This window comes from Saimiri boliviensis, chromosome 10 (genome assembly GCF_048565385.1).
Source record: "Saimiri boliviensis isolate mSaiBol1 chromosome 10, mSaiBol1.pri, whole genome shotgun sequence".
NCBI lineage: Eukaryota > Metazoa > Chordata > Mammalia > Primates > Cebidae > Saimiri > Saimiri boliviensis.
Window position 1 is genome coordinate 17,187,018 of NC_133458.1, and position 25,679 is coordinate 17,212,696.

The 25,679-nt window shown below is 48.1% G+C and overlaps 1 protein-coding gene across 1 annotated transcript; it reads right to left on the reverse strand.

Annotated features, from left to right (window-relative positions):
- Positions 1 to 12,700: 12,700 nt before the first annotated feature.
- On the reverse strand, positions 12,701 to 24,889 carry RAB19 (RAB19, member RAS oncogene family). Its single transcript, XM_003929760.4, has 4 exons — positions 24,679 to 24,889; positions 19,810 to 20,033; positions 17,484 to 17,667; positions 12,701 to 13,484 (listed from the first exon to the last, which is right to left on the reverse strand). Exons 2-4 carry the CDS (start codon positions 20,008 to 20,010, stop codon positions 13,216 to 13,218), a joined length of 654 nt encoding a protein of 217 aa, XP_003929809.1. The 5' UTR covers positions 20,011 to 20,033; positions 24,679 to 24,889; the 3' UTR covers positions 12,701 to 13,215.
- Between the last annotated feature and the right edge of the window lie 790 nt (positions 24,890 to 25,679).

Sequence of the window (25,679 nt, forward strand, 5' to 3'; positions counted from 1 at the left end):
ACCTCTGTCTCCTGGGTTCAAGCAATTCTTGTGCCTCAACCTTGTGAGCAGCTGGAATTACAAGCGCTGGAATTCTGGCTTTGTTTCCTTTTTTTTTTTTTTTTTTTTGAGACGGAGTTTCGCTCTTGTTACCCAGGCTGGAGTGCAATGGCACGATCTCGGCTCACCGCAACCTCCGCCTCCTGGGCTCAGGCAATTCTCCTGCCTCAGCCTCCTAAGTATCTGGGATTACAGGCACGCGCCACCATGCCCAGCTAGTTTTATTGTATTTTTAGTAGAGACGGGGTTTCACCATGTTGACCAGGATGGTCTCGATCTTTCGACCTCGTGATCCACCCGCCTCGGCCTCCCAAAGTGCTGGGATTACAGGCTTGAGCCACCGCGCCCGGCTTGTTTCCTTTTTAATGCAAAAATGTAAAATTACCAAAGAATTTTGGACTGAATATTAGATGATATTAGTGAATCGCTGTATATTTCCTTAGATGGGATCATTGTATTTAGGAGAATATTCTTTTATTTATTTATTTATTTATTTATTTATTTTGAGACGGAGTTTTGCTCTTGTTACCCAGGCTGGAGTGCAATGGTGCGATCTCGGCTCACGGCAACCTCCGCCTCCTGGGTTCAGGCAATTCTCCTGCCTCAGCCTCCTGAGTAGCTGGGATTACAGGCACGCGCCACCATGCCCAGCTAATTTTTTGTAATTTTTAGTAGAGACGGGGTTTCACCATGTTGCCCAGGATGGTCTTGACCTCATGATCCACCCGCCTTGGCCTCCCAAAGTGCTGGGATTACAGGCTTGAGTCACCGCGCCTGGCTATTCTTTTTTTTTTTTTTTTTTTAGAAAGAGAAAAAGAATAATAAGAAAAAGAATAAAGAAGAGGAAGAAAGAGAAAGAGGAAGAGGGAGAGAGAATGGGGGTATTGCTTTGTTGCCCAGGCTAGAATGCAGTCTAAATATGGGTATGCCTATAATTGTCCTTAATAATGGAGACATGAAAGAAAACGAGGGAAGAGAGTAACAAACAAGGAGCCAACCAACATTTCGTTTAAACTTCTAAGTTGATATGATGTGGTACTGATAAGAGTGTACATTTTGTGTAAAGTGGAGAGCTCTATAAATGTTAATTACGTCCACTTGTTCCAGATCTGAGTTCAAGTCCTGGACATCGTTGTTAATTTTCTGTCTCATTGATCTGTCTAATATTAATGTTAAAGTCTCCCACTATTATTGTGTGGGAGTCTAAGTCTCTTTATAAGTCTTGTATGTCTGGGTATTCCTGTATTGGGTGCGTATATATTTAGGACCTTTAACTCTTCTTCTTGTTGCATTGATTCTTTTATCATTATATAATGTCCTTCTTTGCTTCTTTTGATCTTTGTTGCTTTAAATACTATTTTATCAGAGGCAAAAATTGTAACTTCTGCTTTTTATTTATTTATTTTTGCTCTCTGGTTGGTTGGTAAGTCTCTCTCCATCCCTTGTTTTGAGTCTTTGTGTATCCTTGAATGTGAGATGGGTCTGGATGCAGCATACAGTTTTAGTTTTTTGTCCAGATTGCCTGTCTGTCTTTGAATTGGGAAATTTAGTCAATTTAAATTTAGAATTAATAATGATATATGTGAGTTTAATACTGCCATTTAATATTAGCTGGCTATTTTGCCCATTAGTTGATGTAAATTCTTCATTATATTGATGTTCTTTACTTTTTGGTATTTTTTAGAAAGGCTGATACTGTTTGTTCCTTTCTATGTGTAGTGGTTCTTTCAGAAGCTCTTGTAAAGCCGGCCTGGTGGTGATGAATTCTCTGAGTGCTTGCTTGTTCACAAAAAACTTTATTTTTCCTTCACTTATGAAGCTTAGTTTGGCTGGATGTGAAATTCTTGGTTGAAAGTTCTTTTCTTTAAGGATGTTGAATATTGGTCCCCACTCTCTTCTGGCTTGTAGGGTTTCTGCTGAGAGATCTGCTGTAAGTCTGATAGGCTTCCCTTTGTGGGTAACCTGACCTTTCTCTCTGGCTGCCCTTAGTATTTTCTCCTTCATTTCAACCCTGGTGAATCTGACGATTATGTGTCTTGGAGTTGCTCTTCTTGAGGAATATCTTTGTGGTGTTCTCTGTATTACCTGGAGTTGAATATTATCCTGCCTTACTAAGTTGGGAAAATTTTCCTGAATAATATCCTGAAGCATATTTTCCAGCTTGGATTCATTCTCTTCGTCACATTCAGGTACACCTATCAAGCGTAGATTAGGTCTTTTCACATAGTCCCATATTTCTTGGAGACTTTGCTCGTTCCTTTTTATCCTTTTTTCTCTAATCTTGTCTTCTAGTTTTATTTCATTGAGTTGGTCTTCGACCTCTGATATCCTTTCTTCTGCTTGATCAATTCGGCTGTTAAAACTTGTGCATTGAGGCCGGGCGCGGTGGCTCAAGCCTGTAATCCCAGCACTTTGGGAGGCCGAGGCGGGTGGATCACGAGGTCAAGAGATCGAGACCATCCTGGTCAACATGGTGAAACCCCGTCTCTACTAAAAATACAAAAAATTAGCTGGGCATGGTGGCGCGTGCCTGTAATCCCAGCTACTCAGGAGGCTGAGGCAGGAGAATTGCCTGAGCCCAGGAGCCGGAGGTTGTGGTGAGCCGAGATCGCGCCATTGCACTCCAGCCTGGGTAACAAGAGCGAAACTCCGTCTCAAAAAAAAAAAAAAAAAAAAAAAAAAAAAAAAAAAAAAAACTTGTGCATTGGCCGGGCATGGTGGCTCAAGCCTGTAATCCCAGCACTTTGGGAGGCCGAGGCGGGTGGATCACAAGGTCAAGAGATCGAGACCATCCTGGTCAACATGGCGAAACCCCGTCTCTACTAAAAATACAAAAAATTAGCTGGGCATGGTGGCGTGTGCCTGTAATCCCAGCTACTAAGGAGGCTGAGGCAGGAGAATTGCCTGAACCCAGGAGGCGGAGGTTGCGGTGAGCCGAGATCGCGCCATTGCACTCCAGCCTGGGTAACAAGAGCGAAACTCCGTCTCAAAAAAAAAAACAAACTTGTGCATTGCCGGGCGCGGTGGCTCAAGCCTGTAATCCCAGCACTTTGGGAGGCCGAGGCGGGTGGATCACGAGGTCAAGAGATCGAGACCATCCTGGTCATCATGGTGAAACCCCGTCTCTACTAAAAATACAAAAAATTAGCTGGGCATGGTGGCGTGTGCCTGTAATCCCAGCTACTCAGGAGGCTGAGGCAGGAGAATTGCCTGAACCCAGGAGGCGGAGGTTGCGGTGAGCCGAGATCGCGCCATTGCACTCCAGCCTGGGCAACAAGAGCGAAACTCCGTCTCAAAAAAAAAAAACTTGTGCATACTTCACGTAGTTCTCGTATTGTGTTTTTCAGCTCCATCAATTCACTTATTTTCCTCTCTAAATTTTGTATTCTTGTTGACATTTCGTCAAACCTTTTTCCAAAGTTCTTAGTTTCTTCAGATTGTGTTAGAACAAGTTCTTTTAATTCACAGAAGTTTCTTATTATCCACGTTTTGAAGCCTGCTTCTGTAATTGGAACACACTCGTTCTCCATCAAGCCTTGTTTTGTTGCTGATGAGGAACTGGGATCCCCTGCTGAGGAAGAGGCGTTTTGATCTTGGGTATTCTCAGTCTTTTTTGACTGTTTTCTTCCCTTCGTTGTAGATTTATCCATCTGTGGTCTTTATAATTACCGTCTTTGTAATTGGGTTTCTGAGTGGACGTCCAACTTATTGATTCTCAGCGCCGAAATCTGAGCAACCCACTGCGCCGACTAAATCAGCGGCGTTAAGATTGATGGTGCTTTTCTGACTCTGCACCAAGAACCGACGCTCCGAGGCACCGGCAAAACCGCCTCGCCGGTCACAAGAGTCGCGCTGGCGACCCATGGGGCTCCTCCGCTGGGAATCTCCTGGTGCGTGAGCAACAAGAATTCATGTGAAGGTATGGCGTCCTCTCGTTCTTTGCATTTTCACTGGGAGCTACAATCCCGAGCTGCTAGTGATCAGCCATCTTGGATCTCTCTCCCCACCAGTCTATTATTTTTTAAAATATTTTTGAGACAGGGTCTCACTGTGTTGCCCAGGCTGGAGTGCAGTGGCATGATCTTGGCTTACTTCAAACTCCACCCCCTGGGTTCAAGTGATTTCCCACCTCTGCCTCCCAAGTAGATGAGATTGTAAGTATGTGCCACCATGCCCAGCTAATAGGATAAGGCTCCTATTTGTAGGAAATGCATGTTAAATCTTTGGGGGCTGAAGTGTGATATCTACTATATGTCAAATATGGGAAAATTATAACAAAATTCAAATCTAGGTATGTGGGTGATGGGTAGACATTCATTGTTCTGTTATTTCAAGTTCTCTTCAGTATTCTGTTATTTCAACTTCTCTCTGTGTTTGAAGTTTTTATCTTTTTTTTTTTTTTTTTTTTTTTTTTTTGAGATGGAGTCTTGCTCTGTTGCCGGCTGGAGTGGAGTGGCGCCATCTCAGCTCATTGTAACCTCTGCCTCCTGGGTGGGTTCAAGTGATTCTCCTGCCTCAGCCTTCTGAGTAGCTGGGACTACAGGTACGTGCCACCACAGCCAGCTAATTATTTTTTTGGTGTTTTTTTTTTTTTTTTTTTTTTTGAGACGGAGTTTCACTCTTGTTACCCAGGCTGGAGTGCAATGGCACGATCTCGGCTCACCGCAACCTCCACCTCCTGGGTGTTCAGGCAATTCTCCTGCCTCAGCCTCCTGAGTAGCTGGGACTACAGGCACGCGCCACCATGCCCAGCTAATTTTTTGTATTTTTAGTAGAGATGGAGTTTCACCATGTTGACCAGGATGGTCTCGATCTCTCGACCTCGTGATCCACCCGCCTCGGCCTCCCAAAGTGCTGGGATTACAGGCGTGAGCCACCGCGCCCGGCCGGTCTCAATTTCTTGACTTCAGGTGATCCACCTGCCTCAGCCTCCCAAAGTGCTGGGATAGCAGGCATGGGCCACCTTGCCCCGCTGAAGTTTTTCGTAATAAAAAGTTAGGAGAGGTTAGGTGTGGTGGCTCACACCTGTAATCTCAGCACTTTGGAAGACTGAGGCGGGCAGATCACTGAGGTCAAGAGTTTGAGATCTCATCTGGTGAACTCCTGATGATTCAGGTGAAACCCCGTCTCTACTGAAAATACGAAAATTAGCCAGGAATGGTGGTGGGCACCTGTAATCCCAGCTACTCAGGAGGTTGAGGCAGGAGAATCGCTTGAACACAGAAGGCGGAGGTTGCAGTGAGCTGAGATCGTACCACTGCATTCCAGCCTGGGCGACAAAGAGAGACTCCGCCTCAAAAAAAAAAATTAGGGCAGAAATATTATTTTTTCAGGTCTCACTAGGTATCTAGAATACAGCCAGTAGGGAAGAAGCATCGGGAAAGTACAGTCCATGGCAGCAGAAGGCACAGAGGGACTGGGGAATTGAGAAGGATGGTGTGTGTGTGTGTATGGGTGGAGGTGGGGGGGCGCGTTGCTGCATAAAAGCCAGGGAAATGAAGAAATCCAAGGATGAAGTGCTGGCTAATAGAAGCCAAGTCAGCATTTTATTATAAATAGTAATCAGAGAGAATTAATGGTGGCCACCAGATTCCCAGCTCTCTCATCTCAAGCTTCTCATGTGACTACATGAAGAACCACATCCTGCTGAAGAAGAACCTCACCTTGAACCACTTCATTCTAACAGTCTGAGAAGCGCAGGAGTACATTGTGGTGCCATAGTAAACAGTGCCAAAGCCAGGTGCCCTGGTGCCACCTGCGATCCCAGCTACTGCTACTCAGGAGGCTGAGGCTGGAGGACTGATTGAGCCCAGGAGTTTGAGACCAGCCTGGGCATCTTAGCAAGACCCTGTATTTATTTATTTATTTGAGACAGAGTCTGGCTCAATCACCCAGACTGGAGTTCAGTTGTGGATCTCGGCTCACTGCAACCTCCACCTCCCAGGCTAAAGTGATCCTCCCACCTCAGCCTCCCAGTGAGCTAGGACCACAGACTCCCACAACCACGCCTGGCTAATTTTAAAATTTTTTCTGTAGAGATGAGGGTCTTTTCACTATACTGCCCAGGCTGATGTCCAACTCCTGAGGTCAAGTGATCCTCCTGCCTCGGCCTCCCAAAGCGGGATTATAGGGATGAGCCACTGTACCTGGCCTGAGACCCTATTACACACACACACACACACACACACACACACACACACACACAGAGTGCCAATGACACACTGCTGTATGGGCCTGCGAGGAATGGGACCACAGGGTGGCTGGATGTTCCAAGCTGCATGTTGTGAGGTCGTAGAAATAACTGATACTAGCACTTAGTTGGCGGCCCGTGCGTCTTAGCCGGGTGTCACAGGCGGCTTCTCCTGGCTCCCCGTGCTGCGGGTGGCCCTGTGGCCTGGGGCCCCCAGGCCAAGCCTTCATCCACCCCAGCTCAGGAGGGCCCTCCTGGACCCGGGAGCAGACCCTGGTCGTGGTGAAGCCAGATAGATCTGGCGCAGTGGCAGTTTATCGGGGACAGGATCCACGCTTTGAGGGGTGGCTTCAAGCTGGTGGGGATGAAGACGCTGCAGACGCACCGCGTGTCCCTGCGTCCTTGCAGGACACCGCGAGCGCCTACCGAGGAAGCCCTGCTACGCAAGGCCTGCGAAGGGTCCAGTGTGGTCCCTTACCCGGAGTCTCAGGACCACGCGGTGATTCCTGAGCAGAGACCTGGTGAGCTGGGCACGGCACCAGCACAGCCGCGGCCACCCAGCCTGAGGCCCAGGTCGCCATCCCAACTCCCTGGGTCAACAAGAACCCAGGCCCACACCCATATTTGTCTCTCCCAAACCGCTTCTCTGCTCACCTCTGCCCTGCCCCAGCCCGGAGGAGTCTGAGCCACCAACTTTACTACTTGTAATCTCAGCTACACGGGAGGCTGAGGCAGGAGGATCCTTCGAGTCCTGGAGTTCAAGACCAGCTTGGGCAATGCAGCCAGACTAGACTCCATCTCTAAAATATGATTTTTTTTTTTTGAGATGGAATTTTGCTCTTGTTACCCAGGCTGGAGTGCAATGGCGTGATCTCGGCTGACTGCAAACTCCCCTGCCCGGGTTCAAGCGATTCTCCTGCCTCAGCCTCCCAAGTATGTGGGAGTACAGGCATGCATCACCATGCCCGGCTAATTTTGTATTTTTAGTACAGACGGAGTATCTCCATCTTGGTCAGGTTGGTCTCAAACTTCAGACCTCAGGTGATCTGCCCTCCTCAGCCTCCCAGGTGCTGGAATTACAGGTGTTAGCCATTGCGCCTGGCCTTTTTGGTTTTTTTCCTCCACAGGTGTGCACCACCACTCCTGGCTAATTTTTGTATTTTTAGTAGAGATGGGGTTTCACCATGTTGGCCAGGCTGGTCTTGAACTCCTCACCTCAGGTGATCCTCCCACCTCGGCCTCCCAAGAATTTCTTCATGTCAGCAAGAATATTTGTGCCAACACATGGAGTAGAGAAGGGCTTTATTCTCAAGGAACTAGTAGGCCACAGGGAAAATGCACCCTTTCCCACCTCTTCTTAGGTGGTAAGTCCTTAAATACCAAACCCCGTGTCCAGACACTGAGGCTGCAGTTCCCCGATGGCAGCTGAACAACATGACAATGATTACCTATTGCCTTTGCCTTGCTTTTATATTTTTGAAGCATTTTCACAGCCATTCCCTCTCTTAATTCTCACAAGAGTTTAATTAAGCAACTGTATCATATGCATGAGCAAAGGGAATTAGCAGAGGTGTGTGACTTGCCCAAGGATGCGTACTGCCCAACCCCGGGGGTTTGAGCCTCACACCATCACCCTCTATCTCCTTCTGTCATGGGCCAGGTCTGCCCAGGTGGGTCATAGAGAGCTGTGGGCCCCTCCCGTGGCTTGTTGGCTAAGTGGATGAAGCTGGACACATGCACACATGCTGCCAAGTACCTGCACCCAAACACAGGAGGCCGCTCTACTGGTGACAGACTTAGGAAGCTGGTCTTTCTGGTAGAAGTTGTCTTGGTGGAGACAGTTGATTGACTGAGGAAGGACCCGTGGATATGGCTTCAGTACGTCTCAGAACTTCAGTGCAAATTCTTTTTTGAGATAGAGTCTTGCTCTATTACCCAGGCTCGAGTGCAGTGGCTTGATCTTGGCTCACTGCAACCTCTACTTCCTGGGTTCAAGCAATCCTCCTGCTTCAGCCTCCCGAGTATTTGGGATTAGAGGTGCACACTGCCACACCTGGCTACTTTTTTTTTCTATTTTGATAGAGGCAGGGTTTCACCGTGTTGCCCAGGCTGGTCTTGAACTCCTGACCTCAGGTAGCCCCACATAATACAAATTCTTTTTTTTTTTTTTTTTTTTTTGAGACAGAGTTTCGCTCTTGTTACCCAGGCTGGAGTGCAATGGCGCGATCTCGGCTCACCTCAACCTCCGCCTCCTGGGTTCAGGCAATTCTCCTGCCTCAGCCTCCTGAGTAGCTGGGATTACAGGCATGTGCCACCATGCCCAGCTAATTTTTTTTTTTTTTTTTTTTTTTTTTTAGTAGAGACGGGGTTTCACCATATTGACCAGGATGGTCTCGATCTCTTGACCTCGTGATCCACCCGCCTCGGCCTCCCAAAGTGCTGGGATTACAGGCTTGAGCCACCGCGCCCGGCCTTTTTTTTGTTGTTTTTGAGATGGAGTCTCCCTTATTGCCGAGGCTGGAGTGCAGTGGCACAGTGTCAGCTCACTGCAACCTCCTCCTCCCAGGTTCAAACAATTCTCCTGCCTCGGCCTCTGGAGTAGCTGGGATGACAGTTGTATGCCACCATAGTCAGCTAATTTTTTGTATTTTTAGTAAAGACAGGGTCTCACCATGTTAGCCAGGCCGGTCTCGAACTCCTGACCTCAGGTGATCCACCTGCTTCTGCTTCTCATAGTGCTGGGATTACAGGTGTGGGCCATCATGCCTGGCCTAATGAAAATTCTTAACTGGACCACGGAAGCCAGGATTTGGCAGCTGGTCTCAGAGCTTGCCCTTTGTGAACAAAGTGAGGAGAGGAGGAGGGTTCTGTGAGGAAGGGCAGACCCTCCAGCAAAAATGGGGTACTCACGTGACTCCTCTGGGCTGCGGCTTATTTGGGGGAGCTGCTCAGGCAGCTGGTGTCTTTGTGTGGCGCTCTCTCCTCCCAAAGCCAGCCCTAGAGCCCTTCCTCTACCTGGTGCCAAGCAGCCATCTTCATCCCCTCAACACCTGTCTGGGAGGCCTGGAGTGGAGGATGCCTGTGCATAGAAAAACAATCTCCCAGTGGCAATGTCTCACACTAGGACAACGGGTACCCCAGTGGTGGTCTCAGGGGTTCCCAGAAGGCCACCTTCTCCCCAGATGCCTTTCTTTTCTTTTCTTTTTTTTTTTTTGAGATGGAGTTTTGCTCTTGTCACCCAGGCTGGAGTGCAATGGAGCCATCTCGGCTCACCGCAACCTCCGCCTCCTGGGTTCAGGCAATTCTCCTGCCTCAGCCTCCTGAGTAGCTGGGATTACAGGCACGTGCCACCATGCCCAGCTAATTTTTTTGTATTTTTAGTAGAGACGGGGTTTCACCATGCTGGCCAGGACAGTCTCGATCTCCTGACCTCGTGATCCACCCGCCTCGGCCTCCCAAAGTGCTAGGATTACAGGCTTGAGCCACCGCGCCCAGCCAATGCCTTTCTTTTTCTGTGATCCTATAAGCTGAAGTCCTGGCGACCGTCCCAATCTTACGACTTTATCTGTAAATTTGTGTCGATTCCCATCAAAATACAGATGTCTCAGGGAAGGCTAGTTCCCCAGGTGCCATTGGTCTCTGCCCTCAGACCTCACTGCGGGTAGAGGAGAAGGGGACAGAATGGGAGGCTATATGGCCAGTGCTCAGATGGACAGGGCTAGCCCCATGGGAGCTCAGCAGGCCGTTCATCTTCAACGGTGCTCACCCTGAGCCTGTATCCTGGGACTGGGACACACACTGAACAGATGGATGGATCCATGCCTCAAGAATAGACTAATCAATAAGGAAGGAAGATTCTGTCGCAAGGCAAGAAGTTTCTAAAAGGGACCTTAACTGAGAAAAATTTAGAGTGCTTCCTGGCCAGGCCTGGTGGCTCATGCCTGTAATCCCAGCACTTTGGGAGTCCGAGATGGGTGGATCACCTGAGGTCAGGAGTTTGAGACCAGCATGGCCAAAATGGTGACACCGCATCTCTATTAAAAAAAAAAAAAGTAGGCCGGGCGCGGTGGCTCAAGCCTGTAATCCCAGCACTTTGGGAGGCCGAGGCGGGTGGATCACGAGGTCAAGAGATCAAGACCATCCTGGTCAACATGGTGAAACCCCGTCTCTATTAAAAATACAAAAATTAGCTGGGCATGGTGGCACGTGCCTGTAATCCCAGCTACTCAGAAGGCTGAGGCAGGAGAATTGCCTGAGCCCAGGAGGCGGAGGTTGCGGTGAGCCGAGATCGCGCCATTGCACTCCAGCCTGGGTAACAGGAGCGAAACTCCGTCTCAAAAAAAAAAAAAAAAAAAAAAATACAAAATGAGCCAGGCATGGTGGTGCATGCCTGTAATCCCTGCAACTTGGGAGGCTGAGGCAGGAGAATTGCCTGAACCCAGGAGGCGGAGGTTGCAGTGAGCTGAGATCGCGCCATTGCACTCTAGCTTGGGCAACAAGAGTGAAACTCCATCTCAAAAAAAAAAAAAAAAAAAGGAAACAGAGTGGAGCAGGGAAGACTGAAAGTGACTCCTGGCTGAGAGGATGCTGGGAAGTCCAAGGGTGTTAAGAGGAGCAGCAGGCTGGGCGCAGTGGCTCAAGCCTATAATCCCAGCACTTTGGGAGGTCGAAGCGGGTGGATCACCTGAGATCAGGAGGTCGAGAAGAGCCTGACCAACACGGTGAAATGCTGTCTCTACTACAAATACAAAAATTAGCTGGGTTTAGTGGTGTACATTTGTAATCCCAGCTACTCAGGCGGCTGAGGCAGGAGAATCGCTTGAACCCAGGAGGCAGAGGTTGCAGGGAGCCAAGATAGCTTCATTGCACTCCAGCCTGGGCGACAGAGGACCCAATCTCAAAAAAAAAAAAAAAAAGGAGCAGCAGAATGTGGCTGGTACCCCTTTTCCCCTCCACTGGTATCACAAACCAAGGGGGCCATTCACTTCCCACAGACCTCACACAACTTCTCACCCTGAGAAGCAGCTCAGTAAATGGCAGCTGCAGTCATAAGTGGTGTTTGTTTTCTGGAAGCCCCAGGTGAGTGTCCACAGCTCCCCGGGACCCTAGAGGGGCTCCCTGGCCTGCTCCTGCTGCTTGCCCTGATGTCCCCTAACACTGTCCTGGAGATGAGGGGGTGCCTAGTGCCTTCCAGCCTCCTACGATGTGTTTAGTTCTGAAAACTGGGGTCACTCCATCCCAGAAGGCACCAGCTGCTCTCAGGCCACATCTTACAGACGGGATGGTACAACACTGGCTTGATATTCATCTATCAACCTATTTAATTTCAATTCAAAAATGACTTCTCTGAAGGCCGGGTACGGTGGCTCAAGCTTGTAATCCTAGCACTTTGGGAGGCCGAGTCGGGTGGATCACGAGGTCGAGAGATCGAGACCATCCTGGTCAACATGGTGAAACTCCGTCTCTACTAAAAATACAAAAAATTAGCTGGGCATGGTGGCGTGTGCCTGTAATCCTGGCTACTCAGGAGGCTGAGGCAGGAGAATTGCCTGAACCCAGGAGGCGGAGGTTGCAGTGAGCCGAGATGGCGCCATTGCATTCCAACCTGGGTAACAAGAGCGAAACTCTGTCTCAAAAAAAAAAAAAAAAAAAAAAAAAAAATGACTTCTCTGATCTGGCAGATGATGTGGAGTTCTAGAAAGAAATTGGGCCAGGCATGGTGGCTTACGCCTGCAATCCCAAGCACTTTGGGAAGCCAAGGCAGGCAGAGCACTTGAGCTTAGGAGTTCAAGATCAGCCTGAGCAACATGGTGAAAACTTGTCCCTACAAAACATACAAAACTAGCCAGGTGTGGTGGCGTGTGTGTGTAGTCCCAGCCACTTGGGAGACTGAGGTGGGAGAATCTCTTGAATCCAGGAGGCGAAGGCTGCAGTGAGCCAAGATCCCACACTAGTACTCCAGCCTGGGTGACAGAATATGACCCTGTCTCAAAAAAAGAGAAAAATTGCAGGTGTCTGCCCTATCCCAGGAAGGTGGCCAAGTCAGCTCTGCTATGATAGAGGGAGTTCCATTTCCATCTCCATCAGACAGTTCCTGACCATTTGGCAAGATGGTACTTCCGGTATTTCTGCTAAAAGGCTTCGCTCCAGCTGGGCGCGGTGGCTCAAGCCTGTAATCCCAGCACTTTGGGAGGCTGAGGTGGGTGGATCACGAGGTCAACAGATCGAGACCATCCTGGTCAACATGGTGAAACCCCGTCTCTACTAAAAATACAAAAAATTAGCTGGGCATGGTGGCACGTGCCTGTGATCCCAGCTACTCAGGAGGCTGAGGCAGGAGAATTGCCTGAACCCAGGAGGCGGAGGTTGTGGTGAGCCGAGATCGAGCCATTGCACTCCAACCTGGGTAACAAGAGCGAAACTCCGTCTCAAAAAAAAAAAAAAAAAAAAAAAAAAAAAGGCTTCGCTCCTCAGAGTGAAGACCTGAGCTGTGAATATCAGGAGCAAAATGATAGCAGCATTCTGGTTTCTCATTGCGGGCTTTCGTTCCATTCTTCCTGCCTGAGTGGTTTCAAACTATTCCAGAATGTTCCGAACAGCCTCTTCCCTCTCTTGCTGTTTCTCCTCCCTCCTCTCCTTCACTACCCTCTTCTTTGAGCAAGAAACAAAATTCAGTAGAAAGCAGCGGAAGCGCTGGGGAGACAGAAATTGAAAGGAGAGAAGAATACACTTCGTTCTGAAGTCCTGGTTTCTCCAGGACTCAAGAGTCGATGAAAACGATGGGGTTGCTTTTCCTGAGAGTCAGCAGCTACGACCTGTGGTCTGAGTCAAGGCAGCAGTGTGGCCCATCCAGACGAGGAGGATTGCGGTGGGCGGCAAGTTCACGCTGGGGTCTGAAGTGCCACTGGGGCAACATGAGGGTATCCTGGCTACCTTTGGTTTCAGAGACTGCCTCTTTGGTGGGCGCGGCTGGCTTTGCAAACATCTTAGCAAGTGCAGTGGGTCTTTTCACTTGGACCCTGGGCCATAAGAACTGGGCTGGAGTCCAGTGGGAGGCTGTTCAGGGCACTTTCCCCATAGTGGTGCAGGCTGTTGCGGGCAATCAGCTCCTTGGCCATAAGCACAAAGACTTCGTCTATGTTCTTGGACTCCTTGGCAGATGTCTCCAAAACAGCCAGGAGGCCGTACTTCTCAGCCAGGGTGCAGGCATCCTCGAACAGGACGTGCCGCTTTTCCCAGAGGTCACATTTATTTCCTGGAAGGAAAAGATAAGCAGATATTTCATTGCATAACTTAATCTAGTTTTTTTCAAAATGAACTTTTTTTTTTTTTTTTTTGAGATGGAGTTTTGCTCTTGTTGCCCAGGCTGGAGTGCAGTGGCGCAATCTTGGCTCACCACAACCTCCAACTCCTGGGTTTAAGCGGTTCTCCTGCCTCAGTCACTCAAGTAGTTGGGATTACAGGCATGTGCCACCATGCCCGGCTAGTTTTTTGTATTTTTAGTAGAGACGGGGTTTCACCATGTTGGCCAAGATGGTCTTGATCTCTTGACCTCGTGATCCACCCGCTTTGGCCTCCCAAAGTGCTGGGATTACAGGTGTGAGCCACTGAGCCTGGCCCAAAATTAACTTTACAAATAACATTTTAGTTCTTTGATAGGCATGCCCGCATTCATTTGCAAATGGTAATTGAGGAAAGTTATTGTTCCCCCACCTTTTTTTTTTTTTTTTTTTAAGACAGAGTTTTGTTCTTGTTGTTCAGTCTGGAGTGCAGTGGTAGGATCTTGGCTCACTGCAACCTCCACCTCCTGAGTTCAAGCGATTCTCCTGCCTCAGCCTCCCGAGTATCTGGAATTATAGGCACCTGCCCCCACGCCTGGCTAGTTTTGTGTTTTTAGTAGAGATGGGGTTTTGCCATGTTGGCCAGGCTGGTCTGGAACTCCTGACCTCAGGTGATCAGCCTGTCTTGGCCTCCCAAAGTCCTGGGATTACAGGTGTGAGCCACCGTGCCCAGCGGTTAAGGGCACATTTGCTGAAATGAAACCACTGATGAATGGGGACAGGGAAACCCCTCCATTCTTTGGAGGGACTGTCATTCGTCTTCCTGCAAGTATGACAAGGTACAGCCTGTGCCAGAGTGTTGCCACTAAGACTTCCCTCTCCTTCCTTCAAATTTTGCTTCTCTTTTTTTTTTTTGAGACAGAGTTTTGTTCTTGTTGTTCAGTCTGGAGTGCAGTGGTGGGATCTTGGCTCACTGCAACTTCCACCTCCCAGGTTCAAGCGATTCTCCTGCCTCAGCCTCCTGAGTAGCTGGGATTACAGGCAGCTGGCACTACGCTCAGCTAATTTTGTATTTTTAGTAGAGATAGGGTTTTGTCATGTCAGCCAGACTGGTCTCGAACTCTTAACCATTGGTGATCTACCTGCCTTGGCCTCCCAAAGTGCTGGGATTATAGGTGTGAGCCACCTCGCCCAGCCCTTGCTCCTCTTTTTACTCTCCCCCTACCCCTAAGCAGCAGAGTGTTGGATGCTGTGTGAGATGGGGCTTGGTTAGCTGAGTAGACTGTGATCAGAATCTGCTGTATTGGAGGTGCATAATGGAAGACTTTGTTTTGTTTTTTTTTTTTTGAGATGGAGTCTTGCTCTGTCACCTATGTTAGAGCACAGTGGTGCAATCTTGGCTCACTGCTACCTCCGCCTCCCAAGTTCAAACGATTCTCATGCCTTAGCCTTCCAAGTAGCTGGGATTATAGGCCTATGTCACCATGCCTGGCTAATTTTTGTATTTTTAGTAGAGACAGGGTTTCACCATGTTGGCCAGCCTAGTCTTGAACTCCTGGCCTCAAGTGATCTGCCAGTTTTGGCCTCCCAAAGTGCTGGGATTATAGACATGAGCCATCACACCCAGCCTAAAGAACTTACTAAGAAAACTGTAATTTACATGCAATAAAAGTTTGCCTTTGATTTCCCCAAGGCAGGAATCTAAAGATAAAATTACTTTCCCACAGGATTTGTTCTACCACACATCAAGATTTATTACAAAACTGCAGTAATTAAGACAAACTAGACTAGTGTTTCTCAACTTGGTTTTCATTATTTTCCCCACAGGAGCCTCTGTAGGTATTTTTTTTCCCACTTTTCCCTTCTTCCATAAAACATGTTTAATTACAGATATATGGGAAGTCATTATATATACATATATATATATATATATATATATATATATATATACTCATACACACAGACATATATACACATATACATATATAAACACATATATGTACACACACAGACACACATATGTAGAGAGAGAAAGAGAGAGAGAGAGAGCCACTGTACCCTTCACCCAGTTTCCCCCAATGGTAATATCTTGTATAACTATAGCATATCATCAATACCAGGAAATTGACACTCGTACAATCCACAGACTTTAATCAGATTTCTTGTCATGAGTCTGGGCTTGGTGGCTCACGCCTGTAATCTTTGCACTTTGGGAAGCTGAGGTGGGTGGATCACCTGAGGTCAAGAGTTCAACCAGACTAGCCAACATGGAGAAACCCCATCTCTACTAAAAATATAGAATTAGCTGGGTGTGGTGGTACATGTCTGTAGTCCTAGCTACTCAGGAGGCTGAGGCAGGAGAATTGCTTGAACCCAGGAGGTGGAGGTTGCAGTGAGGCAAGATCGTGCCACTGCACTCCAGCCTGGGCAACAAGTGCAAAATTCCATCTCAAAAGAAAAAAAAGATTTCTTGTCATGAAATTAATAAATGTCCTAGGTAGTTATTTATGTGTATGTTTATAATTATACACAATTTGATCACATGCGTAGATTCCTATAATCACCATCATAGTCTAAGCACTGAACACCTCCATACCCACAAAGCTCTCTTTCTTTCTTTCTTTTTTTTTTTTTTTTTGAGACGGAGTTTCGCTCTTGTTACCCAGGCTGGAGTGCAGTGGCATGATCTTGGCTCACCACAACCTCTGCCTCCTGGGTTCAAGCAATTCTCCTGCCTCAGCCTCCCGAGTAGCTGGGACTATAGGTGTGCACCACCATGCCCAGCTAATTTTTGTATTTTTAGTAGAGACGGGGTTTCACCATGTTGACCAGGATGGTCTCGATCTCTTGACTTTGTGATCCACCGCCTCGGCCTCCCAAAGTGCTGGGATTATAGGTGTGAGCCACTGCGTCCGGCCAAAGCTGTTTTTCATGCTATTCCTTCTGACTGTCACCACCCCTGATCCTCAGCCCCTGCTAACCAGCAATCTATTATAGTTCCAGAATATTATATAAATGGATCCATGTATGTAACCTTTTGAGATTGGCTTTTTTCATTCAGCATAATTCCTTTGAGATCCATCCAAGTTGTTGTATAAATCAGTAGTTTGTTTTCTGCATATCACTAGTAGTCTTTATTGCTGAGTAGTATTCCATAGTATGCATGGACCAACAGTAGGCTGAGGCAGGAGAACTGCTTGAACCTGGGAGGTGGAGGTTGCAGTGAGCCAAGATCACGCCACTGCACTCCAGCCTGGGCGACAGAGTAAGACTCTGTCTCACGCCGGGCATGGTGGCTCAAGCCTGTAATCCCAGCACTTTGGGAGGCTGAGGCGGGTGGATCACGAGGTCAAGAGATCAAGACCATCCTGGTCAACACGGTGAAACCCCGTCTCTACTAAAGATACAAAAAATTAGCTGGGCATGGTGGCGCGTGCCTGTAATCCCAGCTACTCAGGAGGCTGAGGCAGGAGAATTGCTTGAACCCAGGAGGCGGAGGTTGCGGTGAGCCGAGATCGCGCCATTGCACTCCAGCCTGGGTAACAAGAGCGAAGCTCCATCTCAAAAAAAAAAAAAAAAAAAAAAAAAAGACTCTGTCTCAAAAAAAAAAAAAGAAAAGAAAACAAACCAAAGTCACTTGTTCACTCTGCAGTAGAGATTGTCAAAAATAAAAATAAGGGGCCAGACACAGTGGCTCATGCCTGTAATCCCAGCACTTTTGGAGGACCAGGCAGGAAGATCACTTGAGCACAGAAGTTCAAGACCAGCCTGAGCAACATGGCAAAACCCCATCTTTACAAAAAATTCAAAAAAATGAGCTGGGTGTGGTGGCATCCAGCCTAAAGGCACTTTCTGAGGCCCCATCCGTAACGTGCACTTTTAGGATTTCCTTTTCCACTGCCCTTAGAAACAGTCAGAGCTGAGCATCCTCAGAGGAGAGTAAACAAAAGTTAAAAACTTCAAACATGCCATACCAATCAGCATAATGACCACGTTTGCAGCTCCATATTTCTCTATCTCGTGAATCCAGTGAGGGATGGACTCAAACGTGGACCACCGGGTGAGGTCATAGGCGATGATGGCCGCGTGGGCACTGCGGTAATAGCTTTGGGTGATGGTGCGGAAGCGCTCCTGGCCAGCTGTGTCCCACACCTGCATCTGGAGAAAGGCAGGAATGAGAGTCCAAATCAGGGGACCCCACAGGTAATAGGAACTCCCTCACCTACTTTATCTTAAAAACAGTTTCCTGCTCTCACTTCTAAATACTCAGACCCAGTAGATCTGGGGTGGGACCCAGGAATCTATTCTTTTTTTTTAGAGACAGGATTTCACCATATTGGTCAGGCTGGTCTTGAAGTCCTGACCTCAGATGATTCGCGTGCCTCGGCCTCCCAAAGTGCTGGGATTACAGATGTGAGCCACCTCACCCGGCCACTAGAAAATTTGATCTTTTAAGGCCAGGCGTGGTGATGTATACCTGTAATCCCAGCACTTTGGGAAGGTGAGGTGGAAGGATTGTTTGAGCCCGGGAGTTTGAGACTAGCCTGAGCAACACAGGGAAACCCTGTCTCTACAAAAAATTTTTAAAAATGAGTGGGGCATGGTGAGGTGGACCTGTGATGCCAGCTATTCAGGGCTGAGGTGAGAGGATCGCTTGAGCCGGGGAGACAGAGGCTGGAGTGAGCTATGATTGTGCCACTGCACTCCAGTCTGGGTGACAGAGCAAGACCGTGTCTCAGGCCAGGCACAGTGGCTCACACCTGTAATCCCAGCACTTTGGGAGGTAGAGGCAGGTGGATCACTTGAGGTCAGGAGTTCAAGACGAGTCTGGCCAACATAATGAAACCCCCTCTCTACTAAAAATACAAAAATTAGTCCTTCCTCCTCCTCCTTCTCCTCCTCCCTCCTCTTCCTCACCTTCCTCTACTTCCTCCCTTCCCCTTCCCTTAAAAAAAATTAGCCAGGCATGGTGGTGCTGAGGCATGAGAATTGCTTGAGCCCAGGAGGCGGAAATTGCAATGAGCTGAAATTGCGCTATTGCACTCCAGCCTGGGTGATGGAGTGAGACTGTCTCAAAAAAAAAACAAAAACAGGCTGGGTGCTGGAGCTCCTGCCTGTAATCCCAGCACTTTGGGAGGCCAAGGCGGGTGGATCATGAGGTCAGGAGAACCAGACCATCCTGGCTAACACAGTGAAACCCCGTCTCTACTAAAAATACAAAAAATTAGCTGAGCATGGTGGTATGTGCCTGTAGTCTGAGCCACTCAGGAGGCTGAGGCAGGAGAATTGCTTGAACCTAGGAGGCAGAGGCTGAAGTGAGCCAAGATTGTGCCACTGCACTCCAGCCTGGGTGACAGAGTGAGACTCTGTCTCAACAACAACAACAATAACAACAACAACAGCAACAACCCAAAACAAAAACAGAAACAAAAACCCTGTCTTCCTCCCCCGCAAAAAAAGCAAACTTGACCTTTATGTAGTTATATAGAAATGTATAAATTTGACCTTTATAGTTAAATTCAGCAGTATTTTCCTTTAAGGCTTCTGGGTTCATGTATCATTTAATACTTCTATGTTTTTCCAAATCCTTCTTTCTTTTTTTTTTTTTTTTTTTTGAGACAGAGTTTGGCTCTTGTTACCCAGGCTGGAGTGCAATGGCACCATCTCAGCTCACTGCAACCTCCGCCTCCTGGGTTCAGGCAATTCTCCTGCCTCAGCCTCCCGAGTAGCTGGGATTACAGGCACGCGCCACCATGCCCAGCTAATTTTTTGTATTTTTAGTAGAGACGGGGTTTCACCATGTTGACCAGGATGGTCTCGATCTCTTGACCTCGTGATCCACCCGACTCGGCCTCCCAAAGTGCTGGGATTACAGGCATGAGCCACGGCGCCCGGCCCCAAATCCTTATTTCTATGATTTCATGTTTTGTACTGAAATCTTTTTTTGTTTTGTTTTGGGGCGGAGTTTTGCTCTGTTGTGCAGGCTGGAGTGCAGTGGTGCAATATTCACTGTGGTTCAAGTGATTTTCCCTCCTCAGCCTCCCGAGTAGCTGGGACATCACCACGCCCGGCTAATTTTTGTATATTAGTAGAGATGGGGTTTCACTGTGTTGCCCAGGCTGTTCTTGAACTCCTGAGCTCAGGCAATTCACCCACCTTGGCCTCCCAAAGTGCTAGGATTACAGGCGTGAGCCCCCACGCCCAGCCTGTACTGAAATCTTTTATTTCTCAGACATGTGCTTTGTGTTGGGAATTCTGGCTGAAAAAGGTGGAACCAGTCCTGTCCCAGTGCCTTCTGACCTTCACTTTCTTGCCATCGATATCAAGAGAGCGCACGGTAAAGTCCACTCCAATTGTGTTCTGCTGTGTCTCGGTGTAGACTCCAGACTTGAAATGCTGCACCACACACGTCTTCCCCACATTGGAATCCCCAATGAGGATAATCTTGAACAAATAGTCAAAGTTCTCATCTGCTGCCCAGGCTGAGCTGGAGAACTGCATGGCTCTTGCCACCTAGAACAGAGCTAGGAAGAAAGGATAGAATTCAGCACCAGAAACTGGGGATCCAGTAGACGACAAGACAGAGGGAGGTCATTACCTTCACAGAGCTACATCCTTGTGAGAGGATGATGCTAATGATGCTAGCTAGTCAGGCACAGAGGAGTTGCCTGCATAAGCTGACATCTGCCCTACGTGTGTGACTTTACTTTAGGTGTCCCCTTAGAATAAAGAGGTTCTATTGCCATGCTCTGGTGGATCTAGTGGATAGTCAACACCATCAGATAAAAGCACTGATGTGGCCGGGTGCGGAGGCTCTCGCCTGTAATCCCAACACTTTGGGAGGCTGAGGCAGTCGAATCACAAGGTCAGGAGATTGAGACCATCCTGGCCAACATGGTGAAACCCTGACTCTACTAAAATACAAAAAGTTAGCCGGGCATCATGGCATGCACTTGTAGTCCCAGCTACTCGGGAGGCTGAGGCAGGAGAATTGCTTGAAGCGGGAGGTGGAGGTTGCAGTGAGCTGAGATCGAACCACTATACTCCAGCCTGGCGACAGAGCAAGACTCAATCTCAAAAAAAAAAAAAAGTACTGTTGTATCCTAGACCTGGAGATGAGGCACCACATGCTCTATCAGAGTGCCCACAGAGCAGGAGGATGGCAGAGAAAATTCCCGTAGCAGTGACTCACCTGCCATTGGAGGTCCTACCAGTGTCAATTTCACCTGGGGAGAAAGACTCCCAACTGTTGTAAGACTGACTGTCCAGGCCAGGCACAGTGGCTCACACCTGTAATCCCAGCACTTTGGGAGGCCGAGGTGGGTAGATCACCTGAGGTCAGGAGTTTAAGACCAGCCTGACCAACATGGAGAAATTCTGTCTCTACTAAAAACACAAAATTAGCCAGATGTGGTGGCGCATGCCTGTAATCCCAGCTACACGGGAGGCTGAGGCAGGAAAGTCACTTGAACCTGGGAGGAGGAGGTTTCGGTGAGTCAAGATTGTACCACTACATTCTAGCCTGGGCAACAAGACCGAAACTCCGTCTCATAAAAAAACAACAAAAAAACAAAAAAAAGGGTTCTAATGACAGCGTTTCACAAACTAATTGATTATCAGAATTATCTGGGAGTATCATTGAAAAATATATATATACTTTTTTTTTTTTTTTTGAGACAGAGTTTGGCTCTTGTTATCCAGGCTGGAGTGCAATGGCGCGATCTTGGCTCACCGCAACCTCTGCCTTCTGGGTTCAGGCAATTCTCTTGCCTCAGCCTCCTGAGTAGCTGGGATTACAGGCACGCGCCACCATGCCCAGCTAATGTTTTGTATTTTTTTTTTTAGTAGAGACGGGGTTTCACCATGTTGACCAGGATGGTCTCGATCTCTTGACCTTGTGATCCACCCGCCTCGGCCTCCCAAAGTGCTGGGATTACAGGTGTGAGCCACCGCGCCCGGCCTTTTTTTTTTTTTTTTTTTTTTTTTAAGATCCGAGTCTCGCTTTGCTCTATCTCTAGGCTGGGGTGCAGTGGCACGATCTTGGCTCACTGCAACCTCCATCTCCCGGGTTCTAGTGATTCTCCTACTTCAGCCTCCTGAGTAGCTGGGACTACAGGCGTGCACCACCACATCTGGCTAATTTTTGTATTTTTTAGTAGAGACAGGGTTTCACCATATTGGTCTGGCTGATCTTGAACTCCTGACCAAGGCCTTCCAAAGTACTGGGTTTACAGGCATGAACCACAGCGCCCAGCCTTAATTTTGTATTTTTAGTAGAGATGGGATTTCACCATGTTGGCCAGGATGGTCTCAATCTGTTGACCTCGTGATCTGCCCACCTAGGCCTCCCAAAGTGCTGGGATTACAGGCATGAGCCACCATGCGTGGCCTCTTTTTTTTTTTGAGATGGAGTTTCACTATTCTTGCCCAGGCTGGAGTGTAATGGTGCAGTTTCAGCTCACTGCAACCTCCACCTCTGGGGTTCAAGTAATTCTCTTGCCTCAATCTCCCAAGTAGCTGGGATTACAGGCGCCTGCCACCATGCCCGACTAATTTTTGTAGTTTTAGTAGAGACAGGGTTTCACCATGTTGGCCAGGCAGGTCTCGAACTCTTTACCTCAGGTGATCTGCCCACCTCGGCCTCCCAAAGTGCTGGGATTGCGGGCATGAGCCACTCACTGCGCCTGGCCGGAAAATGAAGGTTTCTAATGACAGTGTTTCACAAACCAACTGATTATCAGAATTATCTGGGAAATCATTGAAAAATATGTATTTTTGGAGCTCATCCCAGACTTACTAAACATATTTTATCTTGTTCTTTCAAAAATTATTTCTTAGTGTTTTTTTCTTTTCTTTTCTTTTCTTTTCTTTTTTTTTTTTTTTTTGAGACGGAGTTTCGCTCTTGTTACCCAGGCTGGAGTGCAATGGCGCGATCTTGGCTCACTGCAACCTCCGCCTCCTGGGTTCAGGCAATTCTCCTGCCTCAGCCTCCTGAGTAGCTGGGATTACAGGCACGAGCCACCATGCCCAGCTAATTTTTTGTATTTTTAGTAGAGACGGGGTTTCACCATGTTGACCAGGATGGTCTCGATCTCTTGACCTTGTGATTCACCCGCCTCGGCCTCCCAAAGTGCTGGGATTACAGGCGTGAGCCACCGCGCCCGGCCTCTTTTCTTTTCTTTTCTTTTTCTTTTTTTTTTTTTTTTGAGACTGTCTTGCTCTGTCACCCAGGCTGGAGTATAGTGTCGAAACCTTGGCTCACTGCAAACTCTACTTCCTGTGTTCAAGGGATTCTCCTCCCTTAGCCTCCTGAGTAGCTGGGATTACAGGTGCATGTCACCATGGCTGGCTATTTTTTTTTTTTTTTTTTTGAGATGGAGTCTTGCTCTGTTGCTGAGGCTGGAGTGCAATGGTGCCATCTCAGCTCACTGCAACCTCTGCCTCCTGGGTTTAAGCAATTCGTTGGCTCAGCCTCCCAAGTAGCTGGGATTACAGGCACTTGCCACCACATCCAGCTAATTTTTGTATTTTTAGTAGAGACAGGGTTTCACCATGTTGGCCAGGCTGATCTTGAACTCCTGACCTCAAGTGATCCGCCTGCCTCGGTCTCCCAAATTGCTGGGATTACAGGTGTGAGCCACTGTACCTGGCCTATTTCTTATTATTTTAATAGAGACAGGAAGGTTCTCATTATGTTGCCCAGACCACTTTCAAACTCCTGGCATCAAGTGATCCTTCTGCCTCAGCCTCCCAAACTGCTGGGATTATAGGCATGAGCAACTGTGTCTGGTGCACTAAACATATTTTAAAGTTAAAAACACAAAACCAAAACCTCTCTCTCGTTCCTCTTTCTCACTGTCTCTTCCCCAGGTGATTCTGATGATGAGCCAGATTTGGAAAACACCAATCGACCAAGTCATCTACCTGAAACTTCACTCCCACCATCAGCATCCCTAGCTTAAATATCCACCCATGCTTAAATATCTTTGATCACAAGGAACTGACTATGTTCTGAAAAATTTCCATTTTGCACTGGGCAGCTCTCACTTCTGTGGGATTGACACCTCCCTCCATGAGGTTTCCATCTGTCTAGCTCAGTGCTGTCCTGACTCTGCCAAAACACATCGCATTCCTGTTCCTCATGGTAGTCCATCAGATACTTGAAGCAGTAAAAATATCCCTGGAAGAGAATATCCCCCGCCTGGTTTTTTTCGGGGGAGGGACGGAGTCTCGCTCCGTCACCAGGCTGGATTGCAGTGGCATCATCTTGGCTCACTGCAATCTCTGCCTCCCGGGTTCAAGCAATTCCCCCTGCCTCAGCCTCCCGAGTAGCTGGGACTACAGGCATGTGCTACCACACCCGGCTAATTTTTTTATTTCATTAGAGATGGGGTTTCATCGTGTTGGCCAGGATGGTCTTGATCTCCTGACCTCATGATCTGCCCTCCTCAGCCTCCCAAAGTGCTGGGATTACAGGCATGAGCCACCACACCTGGCCTCCCCAGCCTCTTTTTTTTAAAAAAATTTTTAATTTTCTTTATTTTCTGTCCCAGCCTCTTTAACTGTTTTTCGAGAGAGAGTGTGATTGTCTCCTCATCCGATAGCTCTAAAAGTAACTGAAACCTGATCCCATTTAATGATTACATTTAATGTGCTGCAAATTGCTCCAGCCTTGTGGCATCCTTCTCCACTTCCCCGTTTTACTCTGGTTTTCTCTAAAGTCATAGAAAAGGGCAGTCTGTCTCATCGCGCAAGGTAAAACTCACTCAAATGTCCAATCTGCATGCAAAAACCCAGGGCCTTAAGACGACAAAGAAGGATCCCATACCTTTCTTGGACCTCTCTGAAATCACAAAGGGGTAGATAGATAATCCAGCAGACAACAGACACAATCAAACCATTTTTTTTCTTCTCTGACTTTTCAACTAAAGACAGCCATTCCACTTCCGGTGTCTTGGTCTTTTCACAGCAACTTGAGCTGAGACTTTATCTCCACGTCTCCCCTCGCCCTCTGGAATCCTCAGGGTTTCCACGAAAGCTCCCTTTAATTTAGCCAAAAGCCTTGCAAGGACACACAGGCAGCGTCCACCCCGAGGATGCCCTCCCTCCGAAATCCCGCAGCCCTCTCCTTCCTGGTTCACCTGTCGCTTATCTGTCTCGCTCCCTCACCTCTGCTGGTCAGCAGGTAATGTTTTCTCTTTCTTCTGGTTTTCCTTTTCGGCCCTCAGTGCCCCCTTCTTCCTACTGCCTCGCTGCTTGGTGGGAAGTGTAGTTCTGGCCCCAGGTGTCAGGTTTGGTGGCCTGAGAAAGTGAAAGGAGAGTGCAATCCCTCCCACCTGCCCTGAGCCCCGGACTGCCTGCCGCAGGGTACAAAGCGCCAGGTGAGTGCTGGCCGGCACAGGGCAGGGTGCAGAGCTGGCTTTCTCACCACCCTCCGCTTGCCTAGCGGAAAGCCCTCGAGGGAAGGAACAGCCGGTGAACTCAGCCAGCGCTGCCCCCCGCAACGCTGCCCCTGCTCCTTCCTTCCTGTGTGCCCTTGTGTCCTTTGCTCTCAATGTGTCCTGGTGTCCCTTGATAGGAAAAAATTTCAGAGTGTAGCTCATATAATAACAGTGACTATTGTTTTGCAAAATGTTTGGGTCAGTTATACATGTGGATATTGTACTGGATGATATTTTAAAAATGATTTATTTATTTATTTTGGGACAGGGTCTTACTCTGTCACCCAGGCTGAAGTGCAGTGGCACCACCATGGCTCACTGCAGCCTTGACCTCCTGGTTTCAAGCAATCCTCCTGCCTCAGCCTCCTGAGTATCTGGGACCACAGCTGGCCTGGGGGTTGTTAGTTGAGAGAATATCTAACATCTAACAACTAAAGGTGGATACAGATCTTAAGTAATTTATTTTATTATATATACATATTTTTTAGAGACACGGTCTTGCTCTGTGGCCCAGGCTGGAGTGCAATGGTGTGATCATGGCTCACTGCAGCCACAGCCTCCCAGGCTCAAGCAAGTCCTCACTTCAGTCTCCCAAGTAGGTGGGACTATAGGCACACACCACCATGCCCTGCTTATTATTTATTTCTTTGAGACACGGGGTCATGATGGTATGAAACTCCTGGGATTGGCTGTGCGCAGTGGCTCATGCCTGTAATCCCAGCACTCTGG